Raw genomic sequence first — 24,726 nt, forward strand, 5'->3', positions numbered from 1 at the left:
CGTCTGGCAAGCCCTCTTATCCACTTTCTCAACAATCCTCTTGAGGAAATTCAGTCACACAAACTCATGGGTCTCACTATCAGCCATGATCTTCCTTGGGCAAATAACATTGCAGAATTGGCCTCCAAAGCCAGCCGCTGACTCAGCATCCTCCGTCATACAAAGTCCTTCCTTGGCACACCTCAACTCCAATCCACCGACATGGCTTTCATCCGCAGCTTTAAGGAAAAATGCTCGCCCCTCTTGGCTGACTCCCCTGCCTGGCTTGATGCCATGGAAACCAAGACCTTCGAGATCATTGGAATCTCGCGCATAGAAGCTGAGTCAATGGGCTTACTACTTCGCCATCACAGACAGGTCAGTGGTCTTTCTGTCTTTTAGCGCCTACTTTCTGCTCTTGCACCTTCTGCCGAATCTACCTAAATCCAGGATCACTGCTCACCTCCACTCATTTGTTCCTCCTTTTTTCTCGCCTATGGAACCAACTTCCACAAATTCATTCATCTAATCCTTCCCTCCAGGTCTTCAAAACAAATGTTCACCACCATCTCATATAGTTCCAAGTCCAAAACCATGGTCTTTTTACCCTCGTTAACTCCCCCTACCCCCCACCACCCCACCCCAATCCATCCTACTTCCAAATTAGAATTCCCTTCTGTATCCATCTTGTCCACCCCATGCATCCCCTACCCACACCCATTGTTTTCCGCCACCTCCGTTTTGGCCTTCGGCTCTGCTGTTGGTGTCCCCCGCAACCCCCCGCCCACCTCTCTCTCCTGTTCCTTTTGTTCTGCTGTGTCCTGATCCATTCAGTCTACTAGTCCTACCTCTTCCATGAGCGTCGAGACTATGTATGCAAAAAAACAGGTAGATCACACCAGGTGGGGCTGGCAGATTATTCCACTCAAAAGGTCATTCATGAGCCAGCTGGGTTTTCAACGACAATACAATTGTGGTGTGGCAGTCCTGAAACAAACGATTTCCAGAAGCTGAAAATCCAATTCCCAAAACTGCTGCCTTCAGCTGGATTTCAACCAATGACCTCTGGGATTCTGATGCAGTACCCTCAACAATGAGCCACCACTGCACCCTAATATTATCCACATGCATTTTATTTTACCATGTCTGTGCCTCCAGCTATGATACCAACTTTGATGCATTCTTCTTCTGGGGGAGAGCTTTAGTTTAGATGGAACTGAGGAGCGATGGAGCCAAGCTGTGTTTCTTCATATTTTCAAACCTCCGATGAACCATCCCCGTCCTGCACCTCGACTTGCGAGTATTTCTTCAATGCAGCTTCACTGCCGTGTTGTCCTTTCTATTAATCGTTTCTTCTCCCATGTCCTTTCTTTCCGCTGTTTGCAATATATAAATGGACTATATCGCATCACCCCGATTTTGCCATTGATCATCGCAGCATCAGTTTCCCTTTTTGGAAATTTTCCTTTAAGTCTATGATGGAAGCCAATCCGATTGCCGTCGACACGACTTTTTCTTTTTAAATTCAGTCGAGGCTCGTGGAAGAGCTAGAACATAGAAGAGAAGATGAGAGAACAGAACAGTTGGAACACAACGGAAAGCAATGAAAGACGGCAACAGCAAGGTTGAGGGGAAACAAAAGAGTGACAATTGGAGGAAGAATTGGCGATGAGAAGAATGAGAGAGAGAGTGAGGGGAGGGGAGGGGAGGAAAACACACCGGGGTGAACAAGTTTCTTTGCCCTTTGGACCTTAAGAAGACCAATGGGGTTACAGGAATACCCCAAATCACATTTAAACTTCGATACTATTTATCTCAACGGTCGGGTCATCCAAGAGATAACGTCTTTGTTTATGTTACTCATTCTACATTCAAGCTCTTACATGAGCATCTTTAATGCATATTATAGAATATGTACCAAATGAGGAATTCAACGCCAAGATCTGTCTATCGACCAGGGGGTTCTCATCCTCTTCACCACCAAGGGCCACATGTGGGGCCTCCATGCATTACATGGGCTATACATCCACAATATACAAACTATATCAACACAGGATACCACATGTAATATCTTAAGGTAATGCGCAATACAAATAAATTTGAACTCAGTAGAGCACACTCCTCCACCAGACGAACCAGCTTAAGTTTTGTATCCCACTGATAGGCCGGATCTGCATCCGGACCATTCGTCCTCGTCACACAACTAAGTCGAATAGACTTGTTCTTGTGACCTTACCAACTCATCCACCTTGGTTTTTATTATAATCCATCCACAACTTTTTGAAATATCATGATGTATGTCGTTTTTGGTCCCATCTTGAAAACTACACTCAAGAGGTGAAAGAGTTTGTGTATTGTACATAAGCCTCACAAATACATTACACCAAAAGTTTTGAGCAGCAAGAAGGGTGCTTGCGCATTGGAATTCATTTTACTACGCACACAAACGATACGCCGTTACTACAATGATATATCGTCTCCAAACACCTTTCTTTCCAGGACCTGCATAAAGTGAAACTCTTACCTTCGGCAGTAATATAGCTGCTCGTTCCCAATGCACCATCTCACCAAAAGGCAGGAGCCGCGCATCTGATCCGAGCACAACGGGCACTGCCCCAGCCTCCAAGGCTTCCAAGACGCGCAAAGCGACCGAGGCGGTGGGACACCCCTCTGTAGCATGGGGCACTATCACGAGGGAAAACGTTGATTGCTGCAGAACATTGAGGCGGGAGGTATGATCTCCACACAGCGCCCACTCGGTTGATGGCTTCGCCGATGTAAAAGCGTCCTGCCTCGGGAGAGCATTGCTGTCAACCTCTGAACACGTCAGTTCGAGCAGCACACTTTCCTGGCCACTTGTTACAATCGAGCGAAGCACGGACGTAAGCTGGACAGAATAGTGTCGGAGAGACAACCCTGGGGTATGTGGAGAGGATAAACAACAGGTGTTACAGAAAGTGTCAAATAAAAACGAATGTAAATTAAAGCCACAAAACTAACCAAAATCAAGTAATGTGGCCAATGAAGATTCCAATGAAAATTTTCTAATACAGATGAGCCCTTAGCAGACCAGATAGATTGTCAAAATACTTACCCATCTCACTGTTACTCAAACCACTTTCACCCTGGAAACTGAACAGGAACTTCCTTTTAGCAGGAACTTGTGGAGGCAGACCATGGAGGTCAGGTCCAATCAATGCTGCATTTAGTGGAGGCAAGACGATATCAAAACCTGGCCTGAACTGCCTGGTGTCAAATGAGGATTGGGCCAACATAGCACGTCCGGTTGATACGTTTAGCAGAGGATTGTTGTTTTCAGCACCATGAGAGAGCACCATCAACAGATGGTTACGTCCATCCGCCTGCCAGTAAGGTAAGGCCTCCAAACGCTTCTGCAGGTCATTTGCACTCATGCCCATTCCGACGAACACCATATATAGGCATGCGACTTTAGGGTCATCTGTGGCATGTTGACTTGACTGGAATATCGCCTCTGCCTTGTGCCAAGCCTGGGAGGGTCAATACAAAATCACAAAGGTTGAGCACTTCCCGAACACATCAGCAAACAAATGCTGAAAAAACATTTCACAAAATAAAACAATACGATGAATTCACGTTATACACAGAAGACTTGTTCGGTGCTATCTAGGTACCATGTTAGGTACCATCCTAGATACGCCGGTTGTTTTGCAGGGTAAGGAGGGAGAGCTTTGGGGTCGTGTATAATGTACTTGAAAAATATGAAGAAAGGTGGGTGTGGGGCGGTTGGACCAATATGAATTTGGCCTCTAGGATAGTACCTGTTGTAGAGTTTGTTTCTAGTTACTGCCCCCAAAATATTAATGGTCCCTCGGAGTACTAAACCGCCATTTAGGCTTTACCTCCAGCACAGCAAGTGGATGGAGGTTATGTTTTCACCCCTGTCTGTCTGTCTGTGAATAGGATATCTCAAAAAGTTGTGGAGATATGCGGATGAAATTTGGTGGACAGATTGGGTGTATGATTGGGTGTATTAACTTCCGGGTTATTCGCCTAGCAGGCTGAGCTGAGTCGGTCGTCCTGTGTATTTGATTGATTCTGTTGGATTTAGCGTGTGCTGTCGTGTTGTGCTTTGCGTGAATGATTGTGATGGATCCCTGTTTCGTTTCCTGGCTTATGACGGCGTGTCTGCCCGTGAGATTTGCAGTACTTTGGTTTTTACTCGCCACCAAGTTGAAAATTTCGAACTGTAAATACCCGCCATGTTTTTTCATTGAGCCTCACGCAGCCCCGGTGTGCGCCTCTCAACAAGACAGTTCTTTTCCCCGTCTCGCCCCATCGCTCGTCCCATCGCTCGTCCCATCGCTCGTTCCACCGCTCGTCCCACCGCTCGCCCCTTCGCTCGTCCCATCGCCCGGCCCATCGCCCGCCCCATCGCTCGACCCATCGCTCGTCCCATCGCTCGTCCCACCGCTCGTCCCACCGCTCGTCCCATCGCTCGTCCCACTGCTCGCCCCATCGCACGTCCAATCGCCCGCCCCATCGCTCGTCCCACCGCTTGCCCCACCGCTCGCCCCACCTCTGCACGCACCGCTGCATGTACCGAGCTCGACTATCCGCTCTAACTCCTCTATCCCGAGGCCTATTCGCTACACTCGGCAAAAACTTTTGTCTTCAAACAACACCACTCGATTGACTCCTGGACTCGTGTCAGGCCTCAGAGAACTTGAAATCGGCGTTGGTCTCCCGAGAAAACGCCCAAAGCGAGGCGGGAGGACAAAGCAGAAAAAACTACCGATTGTGATTTCTCTTCGTGACCAGCAACGGCCCGGCCCACATTTTAATAATTCCTGCGAAAAAGTGTCCCCTGTCAACTTCAATAACCTCATCTATCCCTGTAGAACATACACAGCACCAAAACAACACCGTTCTGACCTGTATCTCGCCTTATTCAACGCTCAGTCTGTAAGTAGTCCTGACAAGCGAACCGAAATTACCTCTTTTATTCAAGATAACGATATCGACGTGTTTTTTCTGACCGAAACTTGGCTCCGACCCAGTGGCGACGAAGCGAGATGTGCTGATCTCACCCCACTTGGATACACCCTGCAGTCATTTCCTCGCTCCTCGAGGGGAGGGGGCGTGGCTGTTATTTACAGAGACAACTTCTCTCCCTTTGTCTCCTTCACCACGACTTTTTCGTTCGACCATTCATCCTACGAGCTAGCCCATGTCACCTTCACTCTGTCAGAAAACACTCTTCATTTCTTCTGCCTCTACCGACCTCCACCTAACCGGAAAAACAAGCTTACTGACTCTATATTCGTGACCCAGCTTCCTAATCTGCTCGACCACTGCAATACTCTTCCTGGTTTCGTCTTGATTCTTGGAGATTTCAACGTCCACTACGACCAACCACAACATCCTCTCACTTCAAAGATCATTGACCTCCTTTCTACTTTTAGTCTGTCTCAGTCTGTCTCCCAACCTACACACGTTAAAGGACACATCCTGGATTGGTTAGTGCACAGATGCGATGATCAGTTGGTGCAGTCCACGTCAGTGACCTGTGCTATCACCTCGGACCACTTCTGTGTCACCAGCCACCTGAGTATTGCTGTTCCTCGTCTTCAGCCCACCTTCATCACTGCCCGCAACATTCGTGCCGTCGACCGTTCCGCCTTTAAAGAGGACCTTCACACCCGTCTCTCTGGCCGTTCCTATGTCACTGCAGCAGACCTCGACTGTTGCCTCCGCACAGCGTTGGACTGTCATGCTCCAGCGACACGGCGCGCCGTTCCCAGACACAGGAGTACTCTGTGGTTCAGCGCAGTCAGCGACGAAGTCAGGGCTGCCAAAAAGGAACGACGACGTGCCGAGAGACAGTGGCTGAAGACTGGCCTCACAGTCCATAAACAGTTGTATAACATAGCTAAAAGACTCATCATAAAAATCATTCTGAAAGCAAAAACGTCATATATTTCTGATCGGATTACTAGGAGCTCTCCTGCAAGCAACTGTTCAGCATTACCAACCGCCTGTTTGCCACCAAAAATAAATCCGTTCTTCCCACTGTATTTCCTCAAAACGAACTACCCCAACGCTTCCTGCATTTCTTTCACAATAAAATTCAATCAATAAGAAACAATCTTGACAAGCAGTCACTCCTTTCCTTCGATGATGCTGAACACTGCTTTCACGGACGACCTCTTAGTTCGTTTACTCCTGTTACTGAGGAAATTGTCAAATGAACAATCCTCAAGTCAAACACAAAAACATGTGATCTTGACCCCCTTCCCACCGATTTGTTTATTGAGTGTTTGGACACCCTCCTCCCATTTATTACTGCAGTTATCAATAATTCTCTGACTACAGGTTCATTTCCGCTTCTCTTTAAGCAAGCTCTTGTTAAACCACTTCTTAAAAAGCCCACCCTTGACCTTAACGACATGAAAAATTACCGTCCTATCTCCAACCTGTCTTTCCTGTCAAAGATCACAGAAAGAATTGTGCTATCACAGATGAATGACCATCTAGTTTCAAATAATCTTTTCAATTCTCGCCAGTCAGCATATAGACCAGGCCATAGCACCGAGACCGCTCTCCTAAGAATAATCAATGATCTTCTGACCTCTCTTGACTGTGGTAAGGTTTCCGTTCTTGCTCTTTTGGACTTGTCTGCCGCCTTTGACACGATTGACCAGAGTGTCTTAATTCGTCGTCTTGAAATCACATTTGGTATAACTGGTACTCCCCTTTCTTGGCTGATGTCCTATCTTACTGATAGAGTGCAAACAGTTGTTGTCAATGGCCAGAAATCAGCCCCTTCTCCGCTTTCCTTTGGCGTTCCCCAGGGCTCAGTCCTGGGACCTATCCTCTTTCTTTTGTACACTCAGCCTCGATTTGATCTTGTTGCCAGACATTCAGTTGATCACCACGCCTTTGCGGACGACAATCAGCTGTACAAAGGAAGCACGATTCAACAAATCGTGCCCACTGTTGAAGTGTTAGAAGGCTGTATTGCCGACGTGAAGGCGTGGATGACCCAAAACAAACTTCAGCTGAACGATGCTAAACCAGAGTCTATGATTGTAAGATCGCACAGATGTCCTCTACAATGTTCACTTCCTACCACTATTCATGTTGGTGAAACCGATGTAAACTTTGTTTCGTCGGCCAAGAACATTGGTGTGGTTTTCGACTGTAACATGACATTTTCCAAGCAAGTACTTCAAACTTGCAAATCAGCATACTTTCAGCTGCGAAAGATCGCATCCATTCGCCACTTTCTTACTCCTCAAGCTGCTCTATCTCTGGTCTGTGCCCTTGTCCTCTCAAGGCTAGACTATTGTAATTCTTTGTATGCTGGCTGCCCTCAGTTTCTCTTGGATAAGTTACAAAAGGTTCAAAACTCTGCCGCTCGTCTTGTCTGTAAGGCGAAGAAGTCTGACCATGTTACTCCGCTTCTTGAATCTTTACACTGGCTACCTGTCTCTGCTCGTGTGCAATACAAAATTTGCACAATATGTTATAAATCATTGTGTGGAATGGGACCTCACTATCTCTCCGATTTCCTCACTCTCTATGAACCTCGGTGACAGCTTCATTCAAGCGACGACTCTATGACCTCAGAGCCGCCGCGCACCAGCACCAAGTCGTTTGGCGAGAAATCCTGTTCCTTTGCTGCACCTCTGCTCTGGAATGACTTGCCTTCCTCTGTTCGACATGTTGACTCTCTTCCTGCCTTTAAAACCTCCCTCAAAACCTATCTGTTTCACAAGTCTTTCAAAGTCTAAGTCCTGTTTTCCCTTTGGTTTGAGGTGGGACAGAGATCGAGAGTATGTCTGTGTACATGTGCGGGGGAGGGAGGGGAGGAGGAGGGGGAGTACACATCTGTGGGTTTTGAATGGGGAGGGAGAGGAATAGGGCAAGAGTGAAGGTGTGTCTGTGTGTGTGTATGTTTGTGTATGTGTGTGCGGTGTGTGTGCGTTCGCATGATAATGTAAAGCGCCATGAGGGTCGTTTACTCTGCTTGATGGGGCTATATAAGACTCCTTTATTATTATTATTATTTTGACAAAGGGGAATTGACTCAATTTTTTGAAGATCCGAATCCAGATCCGAGATTTTTTTTCATTTATTCTTCACCATTGAGTGATAGGGCTAAAACCGATATGTAGCACAATATCTACAACAGTTATGAACGGATTCGGGCAAGACTTGGTGGACAGGTCGGGTGTGTGAGAATGAAGAATAGATTCGATTTTGTTGAAGATCCGGATGTTTTTTTTATTTTAAGTGATTTTTTTTTAACCACCGAGAGTGAAAGAGGGCCACAAACAATATGTAGCGTGATATTTCAAAAAGTAGTGGATGAGTTCGGACAAAAATCGGTAAATGAGTTGTTTAAGTAACAAGAACAAGCCGATTAGATTTTGCTTCAGATCCCGATCCAGATCTGTCCCATCAGTGAGATACAAAACGTAAGCTGTTGTTTAAACTGTTCATAAACTGTTTGCCTGGTGGAGGTATGCGCTCTGCCGAGTGTCGTTGTCGTAAAATCCCTTTTTGCTGCCGCAAGTTTTTTGTTCATCTGTATCTTGGAGCCGGCTGGGACTTCCAGAATGAAATTTTGCATCAGTAAAGTGAAAATAAAGTATGTGGGTTTGACTTTTGTTTTTGACCTCGACCTAATGTTAAACGCATGACCCAATTATAGTAATTTTCAGGATTGTTCACCAAAACTCAACAAAAGTCTCCCGATCAGAACAAAATTACGCTCACTACATAGCCTAGTGCAAGGCACATTTACTACGCTTAATTTACATCATACCCCTCTGGGTTCAAGGTCAAGGTGAAATGGAGGTCTGAAAAAAATAAAGCATGCCGTTTTTTGGGATCGGTCAATTTTGCCGATGTGGAATCTCAAAGACCGCTTAGCTTTCCAAGATGTTCTTGCAACATTGTAGTGTACCTGAACTGAAGTTGTGCACCTGATATTTGCTTAGTGTCCTTGACCTACTTTTTCGGATTGTGATCGAATTACCAAAAAACACCTTATTGATCATAACTTGAATAATTTTCGTTACATTTTCATGATGTTAAGTCTTATGTAGATGATGTAGATGGGGACACATTTTCTTAATTTGCACTCTATCCGTAAATGTTAAATGTCAAGGTCATATGGCTGAAAAGGATATGCCACCATTGGATCGCAGGCACCCAGGGGAGGTTTACCATCAGTGATCGCTTTGTGATTGCAGATGTCTAGTTTTTTCTGTATTAACATTTCTTTTGTAAAATCTCTCCAATTTTATTTCCCCCTATTTTTCATAATTTTTTTTTTAATAATCATATCCATTTTTGCAATGCAGGAAGTTTAGTAGCACATTTGTAAGATGCCAATACAACAATATCTCAGTAAACAGCCAAAATAAAGCCTCTGTGGGTGCGAGGCGGTAATGGCAGCCTCTGTCCATTTTGCTTAATTTGGAAATGTTATTAGAAAAAGAAAAGAAGAAGAAGAAGAAGAAGAAGAAACGACAGAAGAAGCAATCTTTTCACATCTTCAGGCACATAGGGCTGCCGAGGCAGTTCTTTTTTTGGATAGGGGTGGGGTGGGGGGAATCCTGAACGTGTTGCCACTCTGATGCAGGATACTTGAATGGCTCATTCTTTCCAGTAAGCTACTACTCATTTTGCTGACATCGGAAGGATGACAGGCTGAGTCAACCCACCTGGTGTTATATACAATGGTGCGACAGGGGCTCAGACTCAAGACCCTAAGATCTAAAGCAGCTACCATAACCATTAAGGCAACACCAGGTATGCATTATATTAAGTGAAGCAAAAAAAGAGAAGCTCTACTGACAGAAAAGCAATGCAATCATTTGGTTTCCTAACCAGCATCAGAAGAACCCTATAAACAACAGAAGTCTGTTAAACTGAAGTTCCAGATGTACACGTGACTAGAAAATGCAAATCAAGTGATGTTCTTACCTCCAGATCGAGTGTTCCTGTAACAAGCCCTCTTGGGTACAGATATACGGGGAAACCAGAGGTGAGTGGGCAGCGAGAGTAGTCGAAGCATGTATGGAGCCGACAGTGCTGCGGGTTGCTCGGTGGGACCATTGTGGGACCCGGCTCCTCTGGTAACAGCCGCAGTGGAAGCGATAGCCTGGGCTGGTTCTGTGCGAGCAGCTCCCGATACGATCGCTCGGTCTGCACGATAGTGCTCTTCAAGGCTTGAAGTTCTTGCTTTGCCAATTCAACACCATGCTGTGCAGTGTCCTGCCGCCCAGCCAATCTGCTAATTTCCCCATTAAGTTCCTGACGTCGGGCCTCCAATTGCAGTAGCTCCTCACTTACGGACTCACGGATGCGGCACAAGTCTTCAACGTGCCTGCCTTGGCAGGCCGTCACGCCTGAGGACCACTGACCACCAGGACGATTGGCAATTCCTTTCCCTCCACCCCCCACTGTACCACGATCTAGGTCTACAGCAAGATAATAATGCGCAACCAAAGGTACAGTGACCAATACAACCAGCAGGATGCAGATGAGTCTTGCCAGACGTAGCTCATGGCTACACCAGGGGATGAGGCCAAGACGTGTCATGATAGCCAAGCTCAACGTCCCCACGTCACCCACCACGCCAGCTGCACCAATTCACACATTATGTAGCCATGGCTGGCGATGTCTAGCAAGGGTTGGTGACATTCGTAATGCGAGTAATCGGTGAGTATTAGTTCAGTCTTCGTTCACCAACGCAAATGCAGGCCCGACCATCTCCTTCTTTTCATGAATATTTCCAAGCGGTGTCTTGATACTTTCATTACCCCGAGTTATCCGCTAGAAGATAGAATGTTCTATGTGGAAGCATGAAGCCACAAAGAAACATCTGTTGGGACAAGAAAACAAGCATCTTATCACAAAGGACGTTCTTTTTTAACTTGAAAGACAAATGTAAAGAAATCACAAATTCACCGACAAATATTTGTTTCAATAAAAATAAATAAATCTTTGCGGATTGGTTTATCTGGCATTCCCAACTGAACACAATGGGCTCATAATGCCGAAACCTCATCAGGTTCAAATCCCATTTATAATGGGTTGACCTTGTCTGTCGTTCGCCAATCTCCAAGCCAAAAATTGTGACATATAATTACAAAATGTTGAGAAGACCTTTGGTGACACCAGAATCTAGTTAGCATCAGAGGTTTTGACTTGGCCGACAATGGAAAATTAGCATCCAACCTTAGAGAATAACCGCAGGAGACGGTCAATCGAGGATAGGTCGTGGCAGATGACAGTATGAAGATACAGCAAGTGAATTTCTGTTCGATGTTGGCTACGGAATCTGACCGATGGATTTTCAGACAATCCTTTCAGAAAAAGTAAAGGAAGGACGTCCACCTGTCCTGCGTTGTACATCGTTTCCATGATTTGAACCAGGTTTGCATTTTAAGAATCAATGATACAGCCACAGATTGCACATAAATTTGGAGGACAATGTGCAGCAAAGTGTCGAAACACTTCTTCTCTAAAGTCCACAATTATTCCCACATTCTTGTGGGGTTGGCCGGGGGAGTTTTAGGCCAAAGTCTTTCATAAACCGACTGGCCAGGCCTGATACTTGACGTAGTACTTTGGGGTAGGAATAAGTGATTTGTTCAAGGGTGCCAGCGATAGCTCGCCTACTATTCATGAAGAACACCGTGGGAACATGGATCTGTAGCGCCTAGAGGTCACATTTTTTGGGTGTGGGTATGTCAGAATCTGGGCAAGGTTTGAAGCTACCACACGTTGGCCTTGACATCCGTTTTGAGACCATCAAAGGCCGCAATAAAGTTTAGATTGGGACATGGGGTCAGGCAGTACTGCCGCCGACCCACAGGCAAAAGTTCACCACCATGAGGCAAACAACTCTAACTTTTCAATGTCCAACATGTGCCGGAACCCTTAGAGTTGTTCCCGTGCAGCGCCAGGTATCTCGACAAGTACATAATGAACAAGCGTTACGCCCAGGTCCCCCGTCGGTGAAGTGAGTTGACAAAGTGTAAGACGCAAGACGGCCATATTGGATTTTGACGAGGCGACCCAATTTTCAATAGCGTTCTTCCTTGTGCCTAGATACACCCACACACCAGATTAGAAGTTAGTAGTTCGTTTATTTTTCAAGATATTTCGCTCACAAGGTTCAGAAATATATATGGTGGCGGCCATCTTGGATTTTGACGTGGCGACCCAATTTTCATTAGCGTTCTTCCTTATGCGTAGATACACCCACACACCAGATTAGAAGTTAGTAGTTCGTTTATTTTTCAAGATATTTCGCTCACAAGGTTCAGACATACATATGGTGGCGGCCATCTTGGATTTTGACGTGGCGACCCAATTTTCAATAGCGTTCTTCCTTGTGCCGAGATACACCCACACACCAGATTAGAAGTTGGTACCTCGCTTATTGTCCCCTGTCGCACCGCGGAGCGAAAGGGGGACTATGGTTTTCCCCTCCGTCCGTGTGTGCGTCCGTGCGTGCATGCGTAAGTTATGGACCGAATTCTAATTTGGTGTGTGGGTGCAACCCACGTCAAAATCCAAGATGGCCACCGCCATGTATGTCTGAACATTGTGAGCGGAATATCTTTAAAAATAAGCGAAGGAACAACTTCTAATCTGGTGTGTGGGTGTATCTAGGCATAAGGAAGAACGCTATTGAAAATTGGGTCGCTACGTCAAAATCCAAGATGGCCGCCACCATATATATGTCTGAACCTTGTGAGCAAAATATCTTGAAAAATAAACGGACTACTAACATAATCTGGTGTGTGGGTGTATCTACGCATAAGGGAGAACGCTATTGAAAATTGGGTCGCCACGTCAAAATCCAAGATGGCCGCCTTGCGTCTTCCACTTTGTCAACTCACATCACTTCACCAACGGGGGACCTAGGCGTAACGCTTGTTTTTCAAGATATTCCGCTCACAAGGTTCAGACATACATGGCGGCGGCCATCTTGGATTTTGACGTGGGTTGCACCCACACACCAAATTAGAATTCGGTCCTTCGCTCACGCACGCTGCACGCATGTACGCACGGACGGACGGACGGACGCGCACACGGACGGAGGGGAAACCAAAGTCCCCCTTTCGCTCCGCGGTGCGACGGGGGCCAACTAAGGCCTAGTAATCTTTCTCCATCATCGTGCTCTCAGTAAGGTACTCTTCCAGCCTCCATCATCTCGCTCTTCCATGAACCGTGATTGGGCATCGGAAAATAAAACACGCGATGTTGTTTCGTGGTTAGGATGCAGGAAAACCATTCCAGAGTTTTGTGGCTTCAAATCCAGTGGAAGGCAGAAGTATTAATGCCTAGGTCACACATAGGCGGATATTTTGGCGACTACCGGCGATCAAGATTTTTCGGCGACTACTGGCGATGTCGGGTGGTAATGTGACAGACCATCAATATCAGGCGGCAGTATGGCGACTGCAGGCGGCCACATTGCGCCTGCATTGCGACGACGCCCCGAGTGGGATGGCGACTGTTGAAGATCGACGACGACTGCATTGCAGATGCACGGCGGCAGCGTGGCGACAGTCTGGCGGCTAGATTATGACCGATGGCGGATCGCGGCGACTGCATTGGGGCCGGGTGGCGGTTTACTCCGACGTCCGCAAGACTGCAATAAGACCGCCGGCGATTTGAGATGATTCATACAACTTTTTAAATCTTTATCTCTCTATTTTACATTTCACTTTATTCATTTCAATGATTTATGACATGAAGCATAAAGATGTTTGATGTACAATAAGAAAGTTAATAAAGATGTATCATTGTAATGTAATAATCAAACTTTTCTGCAGGGAGAGAGAATGGAAATAAAGTCCAACAAATTATTTCCACTGGTCCCAAGTCCCATAAATAAAGTTTCCAAAGGACCAAAGTCCCAAAAATAAAGTTCCCAAAAGTCCCAAGTCCAAACAATAAAGCCATATCCTTGTCGGCACCACAGGACCTCACTCCACGGAGACCCTCACACCATCCTGTCTTGCCATGGAATCGTGGTATGTCGTAATGCAGTCGCCAGGCAGTCGTAACTCGGCCGCCACTAGTCCTACTGCTGTCGTCGTCAGTCTCCCATAGCCGCAGGGGAGACGTGGCAGTTCTTCTGTAGTCGATACGCAGCCGCAACAGTGTCGGCCCGTAGTCGGGAAGATGCCGCAGGAAGGCCGTATGGCATTCGCATCTCTGCCGTGCTAGCTGGTGGGGCGATTGCGGAAGACTATGAGCGACTGGGTTGCGGCCGCTTTACGCTCTTATTACGGATACCGACGGGCGACGACAGCATGGCGGTTCCATCACGACAGCATGGCGGATTTTTTTCCATTGCGACTGAGCGCGCCGTTTTTAAACATTTTAAAAACTTTTTGGCCCCTTTGCGACTCTTGCCGACTGCAGGCGACCTGGGGAGGATAACCACGAATACGGGCGACCGTCCATTACGGTTTCATTACGATTGTCGGCGGATGGTGGCGATTTCTTCAGTCGCCAGTAGTCGCCGACAAATCGGCCTATGTGTGACCTAGGCATAAGTATTTGATTCCTAAGTGTCTGGAGATGGCTTCTTTCATGAGAATTATCGCGTGGGACTCAACTCGTCTGCAAACACCCCGGATGGCTCATTGATGACCTTCAGTAGAGCGAGTATTCTGCCTGCCCCCTCTTGGGTCTGCTCAACACATTCGACCAGTCCAGACTTCGCTACCTCTGAACCATCCCGTGAGCTTAAGAAGCCGAAGATACGAACATTGACCGGAATTTCCGAGTCAAGAGACGCAACACGATGAAGTTTAGCAAAAAAAAGTTTTCAAAACCAAAACGACTGAAAATATTCGCCGATAAATGAATTACAAGGACCAAAATAAAGAAGGAGAAACGACACGGAAAGGTACCTCGTCAGTCAGAGTGAAGCGGTATACCAGCAGGCCCGGAGCCTTGCGGCGTTTGTTGCACGCAGAGTTCTGTGGAGAAAGACGAGGAAAGAGTTACTCATGTCGCACTTTCAGGCCCGTCCGCGTCCGTGGGAGGCACTAAGCACGTTGGTTGGCAGACAACTCGTCTGCAAACACAGACGTGCTATGTCCGTGCGAGGCGATTTTGCACTGTGACAGACAGACGTGCCATGTCCGTGCAAGGCGATAAGCACAGTGACAGACAGACGTGCCATGTCCGTGCAAGGCGATAAGCACAGTGACAGACAGACGTACTATGTCCGTGTGAGGCGATAAGCACGGTGACAGACAGACGTGCCATGTCCGTGTGAGGCGATAAGGACGGTGACAGACAGACGTGCTATGTCCGTGCAAGGTGATAAGCACGGTGACAGACAGCCTTGCTCTGGCCGTGCGAGGCGATAAGCCCGGTGACAGACAGACTTGCTATGGCCGTGCGAGGCGATAAGCACGGTGACAGACAGACGTGCTATGTCCGTGCGGGGCGATAAGCACGGCGACAGACAGACGTGCTATGTCCGTGCGAGGCGATAAGCACGGTGACAGACGTGCTATGGCCGTGCGAGGCGATAAGCCCGGTGACAGACAGACGTGCTATGGCCGTGCGAGGCGATAAGCACGGTGACAGACAGACTTGCTATGGCCGTGCGAGGTGATAAGCACCGTGACAGACAGACGTACAATGTCCGTGCGAGGCGATAAGCACGGTGACAGACAGACGTACAATGTCCGTGCGAGGCGATAAGCACGGCGACAGACAGACGTGCTATGTCCGTGCGAGGCGATAAGCACGGCGACAGACAGACGTGCTATGTCCGTGCGAGGCGATATGCACGGTGACAGACAGACGTACAATGTCCGTGCGAGGCGATAAGCACGGTGACAGACAGACGTGCTATGTCCGTGCGAGGCGATATGCACGGTGACAGACAGACGTACAATGTCCGTGCGAGGCGATATGCACGGTGACAGACAGACGTGCTATGTCCGTGCGAGGCGATATGCACGGTGACAGACAGACGTACAATGTCCGTGCGAGGCGATATGCACGGTGACAGACAGACGTACAATGTCCGTGCGAGGCGATATGCACGGTGACAGACAGACGTACAATGTCCGTGCGAGGCGATAAGCACGGCGACAGACAGACGTACAATGTCCGTGCGAGGCGATAAGCACGGTGACAGACAGACGGGCTATGTCCGTGCGAGGCGATAAGCACGGCGACAGACAGACGTGCTATGTCCGTGCGAGGCGAGAAGCACGGCGACAGACAGACGTGCTATGTCCGTGCGAGGCGAGAAGCACGGCGACAGACAGACGTGCTATGTCCGTGCGAGGCGAGAAGCACGGCGACAGACAGACATGCTATGTCCGTGCGAGGCGATAAGCACGGCGACAGACAGACGTGCTATGTCCGTGCGAGGCGATAAGCACGGCGACAGACAGACTTGCTATGTCTGTGTGAGGCGATAAGCACGGCGACAGACAGACGTGCTATGTCTGTGTGAGGCGATAAGCACGGCGACAGACAGACGTGCTATGTCCGTGTGAGGCGATAAGTACGGCGACAGACAGACGTGCTATGTCCGTGTGAGGCGATAAGCACAGCTACTCACCACGGGCCGTGTCCACGGTAGTACGACGACCCTGTCACGTCACATTTCCAACTTCTGTTTCTAATCGAATCCCTCACACTGGTTCCGTTGTTACTATCAATACCATTTCGTACCGATGCACTCGTGTGGTGTAACTACATCATTTATCCCCGGAAACCTCGTTACAGCATTACATCATTTGCACTGAACTATCAGTCTGAAATCAGTGTTGAACTGTACTGTACTACCACACTGTATTGTATTGCATTGTATTGTATGCATTGTATATTTGTATTGCACTGTACGCTACTGTAATGTATCACTATCAGTAGCACTCTGTACTGGATGTAATTCATAATCATAATAAACAAATAACATTATTAAAATCGAATCCCAGATTTGGAGTAGTAATTATTTGACTAATTTTATTAATTCCTTTATCTTTGTTCATCGTTAATCTAATTAATATTAATTTTGTTTTTGTCAAAGCTATTTTATTGGAAACAATAAAACGACTCCGTCCGATACACCGCCCGCTCCACCGCCTACTAAACGCCATCTATACCGCCTACTAAACGCCAACTATACCGCCCGCTACATCGCTTGGTAAAACGCCCGCTACAACGCACGTTACAGCGCCCTTTATACCGCCCCCTCAACACCAACATTAATTGTAAGAAGGAATAAAATGCCTTCTTTGGAAGTAATGTCACATAATTGACTCTGTCCTTTTTATTTATCAAGTACCATTTTATATGTTTCAGTTCATGGAATGAGAAATCCCAATATTTTGATCGTGTTCCTGTTCGTCACCATCCTTATTTATATTAAAACAATGTAGTTGTTTTTTAGTTAATAATTTTCCTTTTTCGTCTATTAACAGTTTGTTTATCATCGTTGTTTATATTGTCTGATTATACACCTGTTATCCAAGGCGCGGTGTAGTCGGCGCACAGGCCCCGTAGGAAAGTTATCCCTGTGTGAGAGAACGCATAAGATTTATTTTATAAATACGCATTTTTATATTTTATAATATACTAAATAATAAATTTTACATATAATTATGTCAAGGTTTTCAATAATAGGAGCGTTATTTCTTTAAACTTGTTCACAGTGAAGATGACAATCCTGCCGCCAAGTTCCCGCACTAACAGGTTTAAAATATTTATCCACGAAACACCGCATGGGTATAAAATGAATTGTGGAAACGGAAAATGCTCACATACTTCATACTGATCATTATAATATTATTATTTACAAAAGTGAGTGAAATTACAAAATTAGAGTGCGTTTTTGAGAGGCGACCTGCGACTTCACCACTTCAGCACAAGCGCCTGGTTAGTGATGGCGGCGCGCAGGGGAGACGTGGAACCGGTGGAGGAAAGCGACCAGTTAGTCATCCGGCCGCTGTAAGATGTCTGATCTGAATTTGACATTACATGTTATAACCCGCACTTCACCATGAACGTCGAAGTGATGTACATACAGTATTTTTGGTTGTAGTGTTTGTGTAACTTTTGTCGTGCAAACATCGAGCGGATGGGTTCTGTGGAGGCCAAAAGTCACAGTCACTTTTGTACATAAATATTTTGAATGTCAAACTATCCTTAAACTCCTCGCTTGGTCTACACAGGGTTGTGTACGTGATATTTCACAGATGGTGCATGCACACACTGTACAGGTGGTGAAAGCATGCGCACACTGTACAGGTGGTGAAAGCACGCGCACACTGTACAGGTGGTGAAAGCATGCACACTGTACAGGTGGCGAAAGCATACACACTGTACAGGTGGTGAAAGCATGCACACACTGTACAGGTGGTGAAAGCACGCACACACTGTACAGGTGGTGAAAGCATGCACACACTGTACAGGTGGTGAAAGCATGCACACACTGTACAGGTGGTGAAAGCATGCACACACTGTACAGGTGGTGAAAGCATGCACACACTGTACAGGTGGTGAAAGCATGCACACTGTACAGGTGGTGAAAGCATGCACACTGTACAGGTGGTGAAAGCATGCACACTGTACAGGTGGTGAAAGCATGCACACTGTACAGGTGGTGAAAGTATGCATGCACACTACAGATGGTGAAAGTATGCACACACTGTACAGGTGGTGAAAGCATACACACATTGTACAGGTGGGGGATATGCACACATACTGTACAGATGGGGGATATGCACACATACTGTACAGATGGGGGATATGCACACACTGTACAGGTGGGGATATGCACACATGTACATATGGGGAGGATATGCACACATACTGTACAGATGGGGGATATGCACACATGCTGTACAAATGCGGAATATGCACACACTGTACAGGTGGGGGAAGCCATGGACTGTACAGATGGGGGATATGCACACATGGTGGGATATGCACACATACTGTACAGATGGGGGATATGCACACATGGTGGGATATGCACACATACTGTACAGATGGGGGATATGCACACATGCTGTACAAATGCGGAATATGCACACACTGTACAGGTGGGGGAAGCCATGGACTGTACAGATGGGGGATATGCACACATGCTGTACAAATGTGGAATATGCACACACTGTACAGGTGGGGATATGCACACATGTTGTACAGATGGGGATATGCACACACACTGCACAGGTGGGGGATACGCACACATACTGTACAGATGGGGGATATGCACACATACTGTACAGATGGGGGATATGCACACAAGCTGTGCAGGTGGGGGATAAGTACACATGCTGTACAGATGGGGGATATGCACACATGTTTTACAGATGGGGGGTATGCACACATACTGTACAGATGGGGGATATGCATACATGTTGTACAGATGGGGGGGTAAGTAGTACACATACTGTGCAGGTGGGGGATAAGTACACATGCTGTACAGGTGGTGAAAGCACACACTGTACAGGTGGAGGATAAGCACATATTGTATAGATGGGGGATATGCACACATTGTACAGGTGGGGGATAAGTACACATACTGCGTCGGTGGGGGATAAGTACACATACTGCGTCGGTGTGGGATAAGTAGACATGCTGTGCAGGTGGGGGATAAGTACACATACTGTGCAGGTGGGGGATAAGCACACACACTGTACAGGTGGTGAAAGCACACATACTGTACAGGTGGGAATATGCACACATACTGGACAGGTGGGGGATAAGTACACATATTGTCCAGGTGGTGACAAACATACACACTGTACAGATGGGGATAAGCAAACACACTGCAAAGGTGGGGATAAAAAACATAACTACCCGTACGCAGCTATTCAGCGTCGTACAGGAACATGTTTTCATAAAGTAAAGGTGAACAAAGGAATCGAGTGGTAAAGGGGAGGGAGGGTGGGGGTGTGATAACCTGAAGGCTCACAAAGGTATATTCCCATGTATTTGAAGCCATGGATATGTGCTGGTAGAAGCTTCCTTGAAAACCCCAAGGACAAAACATGCCTGAAACAAGAAGGTGGCTCCATAAACAAGAAAACAGGGTAGTGAGTGGCTCATTGGTTGGCTCCAAGGACCACCAACTTCGTGAGTACAAATGGTGTAAGACTAGTACTGTGTAAAATAAATGAAAATGGAAGTTGGAAATTGGTGAAATTGTGAATGTTGAAATGTTGAAATGAAATGGTGAATGAATGAACGGTTGAAATGGCGAGTTGGTTTAAAAATGGAGCCTTTCCACCTGGAGACATTAAAAATGGAGACTGTGATGAGAGAGAAACAAAGAAAGCCCCCACCTGATGGGAGATTCCCATGATCTATTTAATGATTTGGATTTGACCAATGAGATTATCAGATTGGATTCACAAGGCATGGTTCCTGTCTGCCCATTGTTCTGTGTACAAAGTGACTGCTCAGAATAAGGCGGCAGTATTTTATTGTCAATTTTGCTTTGAAGGTAGGTCACAACACAATTTACAGGTCACACTTGTATGTTATAAGGTCACACCCTGTTTTTGGCCACAGTCCTGGCTTGTGCATTGTTGGTGTTGTGGAGACAAATGCCATGGCTGCACATCGTAGGCCAAACCCACCCATGGAGCATTCCAACGACATCACAAAGAGTTGTGTCATGCATAAATAATGTTATATGATGTATCATTCTGGCTCCATTGTTGTGGATATGTGCAGGGGTGCTGGACAGGAAGTCGGTCGATCATGCATCATTATGGAGTTCAAAGGTCGAAAAATCGTGGTAAGTTTCAAATGTAGATTATACTGTACATTAATTTGGTTTCATTTGTTACTCTGGTCCCACCAATCATGGATTCTTCACCTGTATAAATATACCTGATCAGCCTTGAGTTTGACTTTGAAGTAATTTGTATTCCCACACTTTTTGGGGGGGAGGGAGGGGAAACAAAAACACGGGGGTATTAGGCCGGATGCTCGATATCAGAAATGTGGCTAGAAAATGACTTTTGTACCACAACCCTGGGGTCAAGCAGGTCTTTACTTCAGCATATAGCCCTTAACTTCCTAAATGTTTGATCAAAAGTTCTCTGCGAGATATTTGCCAGTTTTCTGGAAGGAAAAGGAAACGACGTGAGTCTAGAATGAGGGGTAGGGGAAAGTAGCGAGAGAGAGAGAGAGAGAGAGAGCGGCAAGTTTAATTAGCGCCAAAATAACTCGCACAGACCAGCACCAAGCACTCACAGGTACAGTCACGTGAAAAAGTAAGTACATCCCATGTAAAGTTTTGACTTTTTCACCATATTTCAACATACAGCCATTTGATCTTCATTTCAACAATATTGATAGATAAAGGTGATATAATATAACAAATATCATGAAACATTTACATTTTGTAGTCCATTGTATAATTTAAATAAACATAAATGCAAATTTCACATGTGGAAAAAGTAAGTACACCCCCACATTTATCACTACTTCAAATACCTAAAACTAGAATCAGGTGCACCAGCTCAGGTGCAAATGATTAGAACATCGTTAGAGAGGATCTTGGAGGAACCTGTCTTATTTAAACCTCAGACATTTAGTTTGGTTTGCTCTTTGTTGTTGAAGTGTGCGGTGTCACCATGCCGAGATCAAAAGAGCTCTCTGAGGCCTTCAGAAAGAAGCTTATAGATGCCTACGAGTCTGGGAAAGGATTTAAAAAGATCTCCAAACAATTTGAAATCAATCAGTCGACTGTCCGGAAGATCATCAACAAGTGGAGAAGATTCCAAACAACTGCCAACTTGTTCAGGCCAGGCCGCCCCAGCAAGTTCAGCCCGAGAGCAGACCGCAAGATGCTGAAAGAAGTCTCTAAGAACCCCAGAATGTCATCACGGGACCTACATGTAGCTCTTGCCACTGTTGATGTCAAAGTGCACGAGTCTACCATTAGAAAGAGGCTGCACAAATTTGATCTACATGGGAGGTGTGCCAGGAGGAAACTTTTGCTGTCCAGAAAGAACATCAGGGCAAGACTAAAGTTTGCCAATGAACACTTAGGCAAAGACCAGCACTTCTGGAACAATGTGCTCTGGACACATGAGTCAAAGGTAGAGCTATTTGGCCACAGTACCAGAAGACATGTTTGGCGAAAACCAAAGACAGCATTTTACCACAAGAACCTCATACCAACTGTAAAGCATGGTGGTGGAAATATTATGGTTTGGGGCAGCTTTGCTGCATCAGGGCCTGGGCAGCTCACCATCATAGAATCCACTATGAATTCTTCATTGTACCAGAGGGTGCATGAGGATAATGTGAGGCCATCTGTCGGAAAGTTGAAGCTCAACCGAAGGTGGACCTTGCAACATGACAATGACCCTAAACATACCAGTAAATCCACCAAGGAATGGCTGAAAAGAAAGAAATGGAGGGTTCTGGAATGGCCAAGTCAAAGCCCGGATCTAAATCCCATCGAGATGTTGTGGGGGGATTTGAAACGAGCTGTGCATGCAAGAAACCCCTCAAACATCGCACAGCTGAAAGAATTCTGCATGGAGGAGTGGGCAAAAAATTCTCCCAGTCGATGTCAGAGACTGGTAGACAGTTATAAGAAATGCCTACTTGAGGTTGTTTCTGCAAAAGGGGCGATACCACCTATTAGAGGCAAGGGTGTACTTACGTTTTCCACATGCGAAATTTGCATTTGTTTATTTAAATTATACAATGGACTACAAAATGCAAATGCTTCATGATATTTGTTATATTATATCACTTTTATCTCTCAATATTGTTGAAATGAAGATCAAATAGCTGTATGTTGAAATATGTTGAAAAAGTCAAAACTTTACATGGGATGTACTTACTTTTTCACGTGACTGTAAGTTCCTATGAGATCTTGAGTGGGAATAAGAAGAAGCGACTAGCACCGAGCACTCACAGATACACTCCCGTGAGATCTTGAGTGGGAGCAACAAGAAGTGACCAGCACCTAGCACTCACAGATACACTCCCGTGAGATCTTGAGTGGGAGCAACAAGAAGCGACCAGCACCTAGCACACACAGATACACTCCGTGAGATCTTGAGTGGGAACAATAAGAAGCGACCAGCATCTGGCATTGGCAGATATCCTCCCGTGAGATCTTGAGTGGGAACAACAAGAAGCGACCAGCACCTAGCACTCACAGATACACTCCCGTGAGATCTTGAGTGGGAGCAACAAGAAGTGACCAGCACCTAGCATTGACAGATATCCTCCCGTGAGATCTTGAGTGGGAACAACAAGAAGCGACCAGCACCTAGCACACACAGATACACCCCGTGAGATCTTGAGTGGGAACAACAAGAAGCGATGAGTCCGCTTTAGACTGTAGGCTGTCTGGTGGATGTTTTGCTCCTACATATGGTTTATTAAGCACAATGAGGAACATTGCGGACACGGGAAATCTGAAAGACACGTTAGGAAATATATCTGGTTTGGTTTCCCAAACTTAAGCATATTAATCCTCATAATCACTATCGGAACCAGCATCCGCCAAGAGTTTGTCAACCTACAGGTTCTTTATTGTCGTCACATCTTCGGCAAGCACACATCTCTGTGCATGCGAGTTCGTTCTTGCAGCACAAACGGGAGTCATAGACGCAATGTGTTTTCTTGCAGGAGCAGTAGACAACATGCAAAATGTGTTCGGGAGCAGGGGCACTTGTCATCCGTAGGATGGTCATTTCAATTATTTTGCATTGTCCATCCATATCCAACAAGACACGGCATTTTCACCAGTTGCCTTCCTGCCCACCAATGAATAGCGGCTTGATAAATTGCCCGTATTGAGTGTTAAAAACAGCGAATCAGACGTTGGTGGCAAGGCCCTCTCATTTGCTGGTGCCTTGCCTCGGTCACATCGTCACAAGGATATCCATTCAGTTTACTGATAAATGCTTCTCAATCAGAGGGAACCTCAGACTTCAGGTCAAACTTGCATCCAATCTGGGTGAACAGCTTCGTGTAGCTGCCATTCCTTGTGACGATGTCATACGGTTGTTTTTTTCCTTTCCCAAGCCTTTCAACACAACTTCCTTCCCCGTTGGGAAGGAAGTTGTGTTGTGTTCCTTCCCCTACCATTTTCAGATGATTGCTGAAGGTCTTCAACTTGAGTTTTAATTATGGAATCATGGAAGTCTTTTTCACGTGTCAGGAAGTGCGTGGCAATGAAGGAACTGCAGGCCTGCACACCAAGCCTGTAAGCAATGTGTAGATCTGAGGGAATATCAGTTGATGCCACCACACCAGAATTTGTACTCTGATCGACAAGTGGATTAACCGTCCTTTGGATGCAATCGATGATTATTTGGACATCCCTCCCATTGCTCTGCCTGGCTGGGACGTCAAGGTCTTTCCGATTTCATGACTCAGCAACGTAGCCAGATTTCTTTCTCACATTCTCGAACAATTGCTGCTCGAAGATTTTTCACGTTCGTATATTGGTTGGTGTTATGCGTTATTCTGTCTGTTTTTCTGTATGTCAATCGCCTACAGGTCACAATTTCAACCCAATCTGTATGAAACGTTACCGAATGGTAGAGGTGGTCATAAGGAAGAAGCCTATTGATTTCAGGTGAAAAGGTCAACGTAGGCCAAAGGTCAACAACTTTGTAAAATTTCTAAAATCATCAATTTTCATCCGATTGACTTGAAATTTGAAGAGGATTTACATATTAGATCACTGAAATCAACCAG

At 46.2% G+C, this 24,726-nt stretch overlaps 2 protein-coding genes across 3 annotated transcripts in view; one reads left to right on the forward strand and one right to left on the reverse strand.

The window, feature by feature from the left end:
• Positions 1-16,916, reverse strand: part of EXTL3 (exostosin like glycosyltransferase 3) — a 36,968-nt gene extending 20,052 nt beyond the window's left edge. The window contains exons 1-5 of one of the 2 annotated variants that reach the window (XM_068125206.2): positions 16,595-16,916; positions 14,916-14,984; positions 9,958-10,858; positions 3,074-3,488; positions 2,504-2,895 (exon numbers count right to left, since the gene is read on the reverse strand). In XM_068125206.2, coding sequence (XP_067981307.1) covers positions 2,504-2,895; positions 3,074-3,488; positions 9,958-10,575 — 1,425 coding nt within the window. In that variant the 5' untranslated portion in view covers positions 10,576-10,858; positions 14,916-14,984; positions 16,595-16,916. The remainder of the gene's footprint in view (positions 1-2,503; positions 2,896-3,073; positions 3,489-9,957; positions 10,859-14,915; positions 14,985-16,594) is intronic. The other variant, XM_068125207.2, reaches the window with a different exon arrangement.
• Positions 16,917-17,679: 763 nt separating this feature from the next.
• Positions 17,680-24,726, forward strand: part of CPSF3 (cleavage and polyadenylation specific factor 3) — a 71,513-nt gene continuing 64,466 nt past the window's right edge. Inside the window, exons 1-2 of the mRNA XM_068125209.2 lie at positions 17,680-17,982; positions 20,722-20,785. Coding sequence (XP_067981310.1) covers positions 17,918-17,982; positions 20,722-20,785 — 129 coding nt within the window. The 5' untranslated portion in view covers positions 17,680-17,917. The remainder of the gene's footprint in view (positions 17,983-20,721; positions 20,786-24,726) is intronic.

The sequence above is a fragment of the Myxine glutinosa genome, chromosome 8 (assembly GCF_964187855.1).
Source record: "Myxine glutinosa chromosome 8, kmMyxGlut1.1, whole genome shotgun sequence".
Lineage (NCBI taxonomy): Eukaryota > Metazoa > Chordata > Myxini > Myxiniformes > Myxinidae > Myxine > Myxine glutinosa.